At 60.3% G+C, this 7,894-nt stretch overlaps 1 protein-coding gene across 3 annotated transcripts; it reads right to left on the bottom strand.

Moving 5' to 3' along the window:
* Positions 1 to 3,896: 3,896 nt before the first annotated feature.
* LOC141945547 (uncharacterized) lies at positions 3,897 to 7,561 on the bottom strand. 3 transcript variants are annotated; one of them, XM_074873962.1, is made up of 6 exons: positions 7,371 to 7,561; positions 6,589 to 6,941; positions 6,382 to 6,498; positions 5,722 to 5,831; positions 5,191 to 5,372; positions 3,897 to 3,983 (listed from the first exon to the last, which is right to left on the bottom strand). In XM_074873962.1, the coding sequence occupies exons 1-6, from the start codon at positions 7,402 to 7,404 to the stop codon at positions 3,949 to 3,951; spliced, it is 831 nt and encodes a 276-aa protein (XP_074730063.1). In that variant the 5' UTR covers positions 7,405 to 7,561; the 3' UTR covers positions 3,897 to 3,948. The 3 variants fall into 3 exon arrangements, 2 of the variants coding, with proteins under 2 accessions (XP_074730063.1, XP_074730062.1); XM_074873961.1 differs by lacking the exon at positions 3,897 to 3,983 and having other exon boundaries at positions 4,515 to 5,372; positions 7,034 to 7,561; XR_012629551.1 differs by lacking the exons at positions 3,897 to 3,983; positions 6,589 to 6,941; positions 7,371 to 7,561 and adding an exon at positions 4,229 to 4,496 and having other exon boundaries at positions 5,191 to 5,825; positions 6,382 to 6,582.
* Positions 7,562 to 7,894: the final 333 nt, after the last annotated feature.

The following is a 7,894-nucleotide window of genomic DNA, read 5'->3' as shown; positions in this document are numbered from 1 at the left end:
AAATGGGGTGGGAGGCTGGAGGGAATTAGAGGCTAGAAAAAAGTGGAGGCCGAAACAGTGTGCAAGGACTAGAAGGGGTGGGCAAAAAGTCCGGCAAATACCCAAAGACCCGAGCCCTGCTTACAGGGAGGTCACCTGGCACAACGCCGGCCAGGGCACCAAAGGTCCTGGCGACACCCTTGCGCGACCGCAGCCCCGGTGACAGGGAGGTCCCGTTGCCCAGAGTGCCCTTCTCTTGCCTCCACTTGTTGCCCAGACTTCCTCCGCTCCTACCCCCACTCTTACCTTTGCAGGTCCTTTCACACGTGGTGTTTGTCTCTTCTTTTTTCTCCACCACCAGCTGCTGCAAGGCCAGGACGCCACCATTGGGTCTGAGAGGGACGCCGGCCCCCAGACAGAGCTCGCCACAGCACCACCCGAATCCTGGCTGCCCTCCCACCCGCAACTCTCTATACCCTAACAACCCCCAACCCCCTCCCAGCAAAAAATCTCACAGATCTGCTTTTCTCATCCAGTCAGTGCTCCGGGGCTGCCACGCGTGCAGTCCCAGCCGGCACTGGAGCTGGGCTCAGAGTCAGGCACTCTGGACAAATGGGAGCTGGGCACACAAAGCGGCAGCCAAAGAAGCTGCACCCCTGCTTACAGGGGGCTCGAGCCGCTGCCAGCACTGCAGAGTGCCCTGGCCTGCAGGTCACTGGCCAGCCCCGGACCTACAGGGCAGCCCCGGACTTACAGGGTAGCCCCTGCTGGCTGCCTACAGCAGCCTGCCCAGCCCTGATTACAGGGCAGCCCAGCTTCTCCTGGGGACAGAGGGCTCCACGGCTCGTGGCACTCGCCCCGAGTACAGGGCGGGCACGCTGGCAGGTCGCCAGCAGGACAGGCGGCCACCCAGGCAGAGACCCGGGCCCTGACTACAGGCGGGTCGCACGTTGGCCATGCTACGGCCATGCGGCTTCGCTCTGTCCTTCGAAAGGAGGGGCAAGCCGGGACTCGCCCTCCGCTCGCGGGCTCAGAGGGGACCGACCCCCTGTTGCTGCACAGAGCCCTTCTTTCCCTCCTGGGAAGTTTAAGCTAAGTACGCTGCAGTGATTTCAACAGGGGCCTAAACGAGAAGCTCATTCACTCGCTCACTCGCACCGACGCAGACACAGGCAGGCACACACACACAGACACACACAGGGACAAACAAAACTTCCCAGAAGAGAGAGCGAGCTCTGTGCAGCCAGTGTCTGGGGAGCCATCCCTTCCCACAAGCAGGAGAACAGAGCCCCAGACCTGCCCCCCAGGATGCACGGAGGCCACAGGGACTCAACGTGCCACGGGCCTTCACGGCTGGCCAAGGGACAAATGCCGTGACACGCCCCGACTCCAGGGGGTCACGCTGGCCAGGCCGCCAGCAGCCAGAAAGCCGCCAGGGCTGGGTAAACAGCCCTCCCCTGCTTACAGGGTGGGCGTGGGGTCTGGAGAGCCCCATTTCCCTCTCAGCACGGAGACAGCGCCGCTCACTCTCCTGACAGGGACGCCCTTCTCTCCGGGCAGCCAAACCGTGGGGCAAGGTGGCAAAAGGCTAGAGACCCGAGCCCTGCTTACAGGGAGGTCACCCAGTGCATCGCTGGCCAGGGCACCAAAGGTGCTGACAATGGTCTTGTGTGACCGCAGCCCCGGTAGCGGGGAGGCGCCTTTGCCCAGAGCTCCCTTCTCTTGCCCCGCTCCTCCCTTCAGCCCGCCACTCCTCATGATGCCTCGTCTTTCTTCTCCAGGAGCTGCTGCTCAGAAGGAGGGTGCAGTCAGGCAGCAGCTCCCCCACCCAGAGCACAGAGGGAAGCCGGCCCCCGGAGGGAGGTCCCCACAGCACTCCGCGCCCCCCCCCATACCCCCCCCCCCGCCCCAGCCGAAAAAACCTCACAGATCAGCTTTTCTCACCTAGTTCGTGCTTCAGTGCTTCCTGCAGGGATGACTGTGATGGGCACTCGTCTGCTCCGGGCTCCTGGCTGCGTCCAGCGGGGCCTTGGACCCTCCTCAGCCCCTGAGGCGATGGTGCTCCCCCCCCAGGCAGCTCCAGTCCACCCCCACCCTGCCTCGCGGTGACGGCGCTCCCCCCCGCCCGCAGGCGGCGACGGTGCTCCCCTTCCCCTCAGGTGGCCGCTCCGCCCCTCACAGTACTGCTTTGCCCGGAGCACCCTTCTCTTTCCTCCACTTGTTGCCTAGACTTCCTCCACTCTTCCTGCCACTCTCTCTTGCCTTGCGGGTCCTTCCGCACGCCACGTTTGTCTCTTCTTTCTTCTCCACCACCAGCTGTTGCAAGGGCAGAAGGACGCCATTGGGTCTGAGAGGGACGCCGTTGGGTCCGAGAGGGACGCCGTTGGGTCCGAGAGGGACGCCGGCCCATGGACAGAGCTCACCACAGCACCACCCGAATCCCGGCCGCGCCGCCCACGCCCCCCACCCCCCCCCCCCCGAAAAAACCTCACAGATCAGCTTTTCCCACCCAGTTGGTGCTCCAGTGCTTCCCGCAGGGACGACTGCGACGGGCATTCATCTGCTCTGGGCTCCTGGCTGCATCTGGCAGGGCTGGACCCGTCCCCTTCCCCTCAGGCGGCCGCTCCGCCCCTCACAGCGACTTTCCCGCCCTTTGCCCTTCCCACAGGCAGGTCCCGCCCCCTTCCCCTCAGGCGGCCGCTCCGCCCCTCATCATGACTTTCCCGCCCTTCGCCCTTCCCACAGGCAGGTCCCGCCCCCTTCCCCTCAGGTGGCTGCTCTGCCCCTCACAGCGACTTTCCCGCCCTTTGCCCTTCCCACAGGCAGGTCCCGCCCCCTTCCCCTCAGGCGGCCGCTCTGCCCCTCACAGCAACTTTCCCGCCCTTCGCCCTTCCCACAGGCAGGTCCCGCCCCCTTCCCCTCAGGCGGCCGCTCCGCCCCTCACAGCGACTTTCCCGCCCTTCGCTCTTCCCACAGGCAGGTCCCGCCCCCTTCCCCTCAGGTGGCCGCTCTGCCCCTCACAGCGACTTTCCCGCCCTTCGCTCTTCCCACAGGCAGGTCCCGCCCCCTTCCCCTCAGGCGGCCGCTCCGCCCCTCATCATGACTTTCCCGCCCTTTGCCCTTCCCACAGGCAGGTCCTGCCCCCTTCCCCTCAGGCGGCCGCTCCGCCCCTCATCGTGACTTTCCCGCCCTTTGCCCTTCCCACAGGCAGGTCCCGCCCCCTTCCCCTCAGGCGGCTGCTCTGCCCCTCACAGCGACTTTCCCGCCCTTTGCCCTTCCCACAGGCAGGTCCCGCCCCCTTCCCCTCAGGCGGCCGCTCCGCCCCTCATCATGACTTTCCCGCCCTTTGCCCTTCCCACAGGCAGGTCCCGCCCCCTTCCCCTCAGGCGGCCGCTCCGCCCCTCACAGCGACTTTCCCGCCCTTCGCCCTTCCCACAGGCAGGTCCCGCCCCCTTCCCCTCAGGCGGCCGCTCTGCCCCTCACAGCAACTTTCCCGCCCTTCGCCCTTCCCACAGGCAGGTCCCGCCCCCTTCCCCTCAGGCGGCCGCTCCGCCCCTCACAGCGACTTTCCCGCCCTTCGCTCTTCCCACAGGCAGGTCCCGCCCCCTTCCCCTCAGGCGGCCGCTCCGCCCCTCACAGTGACTTTCCCGCCCTTCGCCCTTCCCACAGGCAGGTCCCGCCCCCTTCCCCTCAGGCGGCTGCTCTGCCCCCCACAGCCACTTTCCCACCCTCACAATCTATTACCTGGGCTACAGTACTTCATTTCTTGTGGCTCTTCTGAGATGTAAGCAGTATGCATCAGGCATCTTTTTAGAGCCAAGGCACCTTCACACACACCAATAGCGAGCAAAACTCCGGGAGATGAGAAATTTAGAGCAATGCAGGTTAAGGAGACAAGAGAGAACATTATTACATAGCCACGACTGTTGCGAGTGCAGTGGGAATCATATGTCAAACAGTGAGCCAAAGTCAGACAAGTAGCATAATGACAGCTCGGAAAAGCCCTGCAAAAGACACCGAGGACGAGATGATTGCTTTATCTCCACAGATCGGTGTATAGCTCGGGGGAATGTGGGTGGAATCATACCTAGCACCAAGCAGCCCAACAAGGAGGAGAGGGGAGGGGTAAGAATTGCACCACCACAATCCACCCCATGACTAAAGTCAATTTATCTTGTCCATAGACTGGCAGTGTGGTTGCATCTTGCCTCTATGCCTATAAACAGATGATGCCATAATCCAATTATAATTGAAGGGAATTTTGTGTTTTATTAGCTTCTATTAAAAAAAAATATTTTAGGGAAGTATACACACAGGGATACTTTTGTAACTGAGTGATCTGTTTAACCATCCTCCAAACCTTAATATACAATACTATTAGAAGTACTAAACATATTAAAGTTGGAATTAGGAAAATCAGACCGAGTGAAACATGGAATTAAACAGTCCTGTTGCTGTTGGTGACCATCCAAATAAGCTTTCCCACCATCGATGTTCTTCAAGGAAAGAAAAGAAAACTGTTTGGGGGGGGGGGGGGGGGGGGGGGGGGAAAGACTTATTTACTTGTAGAAAACTGCTTAGCAACTTATTTCCTTACTTCTAGCAAGTTATAGTATTACTTATAGTATTTTTTAATATTGCTAACAATCCTGCTTGCCCGGACTGTTCTGTGGAACTTTACCAAGGATTGCTGTGTTCATCAAAACAAAGCAGTTTACTGTGAAAATCTACCAAGAACTGCAGTGTTCAGCAAAACATCATGGCTTTGTCCTTGAGGATCAGGTGTGCTCTAACTAGTTGGGCCTCGGTAACGAGTAAAGATAGCCATATACGGATGGTAGAAGTTTCATTGCTTCCCTTAAATAAGATAGCATGAGTAAACCAGCTGAAAAACATTTTTGTTGTTCAAGAAATTGGCTAAGAGAATCTGCGCATGCTCCGGGGAAAAAACAAGGTGAGAAAGACTACGAGCCTTCCTCCCAAAGACCCCGAAGACGCCCCCCAGGAGGCAATGCGCAGGTGCAAAGATAACATAAACTGCTGGCACCCGCCTCTAGAACTAATCCAGCCTTACTCATGCATATGCATGTTTGTGTTATGTAATCCAGTGAATATGTATATCCACACTCTGTAAGTTTTTGGTAAAATGTGCTGGTGGTGTGCAAGCTTTGTGGAGAAATCCCCTTGCACCCCGGCTGGAGTAAAACATACCTGCTTTATAACTCCATTTCGAGTTGTAGAATCTTTTTCCGCGAATCAAAGGCCACTGCAGATCCATTGCAAGCAGCAGCGAAAACGACAGTACAGCGAGGCCTGTGCTGGTCATTATCAGCATCCCATGGTGCTGACGGCTGCAGTCTCTGTTGTGGCATAACTTCGTCAGCCAAAGCTTTCTGGGGGGAGGCAGAGTAAAGTCCACGACCCCCACGGCTCCCGCAATGCCGACACAGCAGCTGAGGTACTGGCACCCACGGCCACACCGCCCCCCAGCCCGGGGCAGTCCCTTGCCAGCTCTAACCCGCCGCTTTCCTGCCTCCCTCCACCCTGCAAGGGCATTTCAGACACCTTCTCAGACTGTCCCTTCAAACCACACAACCACGCAACCCACTGAGCACGACCACTGAGCCCTAAAAGCCCTGACCACTGCAAAATTATCTTCTCCTCTTCTTCAGGAGCGCTGCGGCCGGAGTAAAGCAGCAGGCGCTCGGGATGGCCTTGAAGCCTGGGGCAACTTTCTCACACCTGTGGTAGCTCACGGCCCTGGATGTGACAGTTGTGACTCCCGAACTGCAGAACGGTTTGAGGTGGGAAGGGAACTCTTGCAGGTCATCTGGTCCAACCACGCCCTGGAACTAAAAAGTAGCCACAGCGAACAAAAGAGGGGACGATTTAAAAAGACAGAGAGGGCATTAAGGAAAGAGAAGAACTCATTAAAAAGACACTGAAGGGAAAAAGAACATTTTAAAAGCAACAGGCATTGGTGAAATAAAGGAAAAAATGATCACACATGGACACCGAACTAGAACAGAGGTAGAAAAAAGAAAATTTAAAAAGTGACGGCCCTAAGGAAACACGAAATAGCAACAGCAAACTAAAAGACGTAGAATGAAAATTTAAAAAATGACGGCACTAAGCGCAGAGACAGAAGATGAAAAAAAGGAGGGAGAGGCAGGACAAAAGCGCAGAGAGAAATGAGAAAAGGGAGCAGTAGGACAAGAGAGAGAAAGTGGGAAAGGAAGGACGGAGGAGCAGGACAGAAGAATAAAGGAGAGCTATAGGAAAGGGGGGGGGGGGCGGGGCAGAAATAACAGCAGCATGGAAAAGAGAGAGGTGCAGGAGAGGGGCAGGAAGGGACCGGGACGCACAAGACGGGTGACAGGGCCCCGAAGGCCCAGGACTCACCGCAGCTCTCGCTCTCGGCACTGCCAGGAGAATTTGACGGGTCAGATGCTTCTTTCTCCTTCCTTCCTCCTGCCCCTCTTCTTCTTCTGAAAATCCAGTCGCCTGGCTGTCCTCCCCCTCAAAGAATACACGGGTGTCTCTCACCTCTTACAAGACCAGGCTTCCGACACACGCAGCCTCACTCGCTCGCACGCTACGCGGCCGTACTGTGCTTGGGGTGACGCACGCAGACCCTGGGTGCACACTGGCGGCCTGGCCTGCTGCGGACTGTGAAGAGGGCTCCTTCCTCACCCAGAGAGGCAGGCTCTCTCTTCCTGCACTGGGAGGCGGGTGCTGCCCACATAGCCTTGATTTTCTCCTTCTTTCCCTTTCTCTGGCCTCTCCAGCTTCAGCAGCTCCTGGCCACGGTCCACAGCCGGGAAGGGCTCCGCCTGTCCCTTTTTGCCCCCATGCTGCGAGAAGCACAAGGCCAGGCAGAGACACCCCACACAAGCCCGAGGTGGGTGCAGTGAACAGCATCCCCAGGACAGGAACAGACCAGCACGGCCTCAGCACGGTCTCTGGAAGAGGGAAAGAAGCAGCACTGACCATTACTACCTTAGATCGCCCCCGGCCGGAGCCCCACCTTCCACAGGGGCTTCTGCATACGCACCGAGGACCAGCCTGCTGCCCTCACCACAGGGCTTGGCGGTGGCCTGGGGCTACGGGACAGGCTTCAGAGCAGGTGCTGGAGCTCGAGGCAGCTGCACTGGGTGAGCGGGGCCAGAGCCGGCTCAGGGGGAGCTCTGGCGAGTTGCGGAGGCGCCCGGCAACTGCCCCTCTTCCCCTCTACCAGCTCTCGGGGAACTGCCCGGGGCTGCCCCGGCCCGCCTCACCTCCAGCGGAACGGGACCCTGCCGCAGCGGCGGAGTAAAGCTTCCCGTCCCGCCCCCGCCAGGCGGCCGGCGGGCAGCAGACACCCCCGCCCCACCACTCCCCTCGGCCCTCACCCGCCGCCAGCAATCTCGCCCCTCCAGCCGCCATATTGCAGCGGCAGCACCGGGGCACCACTGCGCATGCGCACTGCTGGCGCACGGGCACACCGGTCCTCGGGGAGCCCCGGGCAGCCCGCGGGAAACCGCACGAACCCGCCACAAAACCGCCCCTCGCGCTGCGCCGCGGGGCCGCGCCGGTAGCGAGGACTGTGCCGTGCCGTGCCGCGCGCGCCCGGCAGCGACGCACCTGCCGGGCAGCAGAGTGCGCGAAAACTACAGCTCCCGCCGTGCCCCGGGGAGACAACATGGCCGACCGGAAGCCCCGATCACGTGACTACAGCGCCCCCCACACACACACACACCGCCACAGGCGGCCGTCCCGCCTTTCTGACCCTGCGGGGACACCGTCCTTCCCACCCCCCCCATCGCCCACGCACCCGGAAGCCCGGCCGAGCGCGGCCCCCGCGCGGCTCCGGGAAGCGCCGCTGCCGCCCGGCCCCGACCCGGAGCGGCTTCTGCCGCCGGTCCCGCCGCACCGC

The sequence above is a fragment of the Strix uralensis genome, chromosome 6, assembly GCF_047716275.1.
Source record: "Strix uralensis isolate ZFMK-TIS-50842 chromosome 6, bStrUra1, whole genome shotgun sequence".
NCBI lineage: Eukaryota > Metazoa > Chordata > Aves > Strigiformes > Strigidae > Strix > Strix uralensis.
This window is presented reverse-complemented; position numbering and strand designations above follow the sequence as displayed.

Excerpts from the sequence above, each read along its gene's own strand:
- LOC141945547 (XM_074873961.1), bottom strand. The coding sequence starts at position 6,900 with ATGCTGTTCACTGCACCCACCTCGGGCTTGTGTGGGGTGTCTCTGCCT. Across the intron at positions 6,499-6,588 it reads CGTGCGTCACCCCAAGCACA|GGGGAGGACAGCCAGGCGAC; the intron begins GTACGGCCGCGT and ends GTATTCTTTGAG. Across the intron at positions 5,832-6,381 it reads TGCCGAGAGCGAGAGCTGCG|TTCCAGGGCGTGGTTGGACC; the intron begins GTGAGTCCTGGG and ends GCTACTTTTTAG.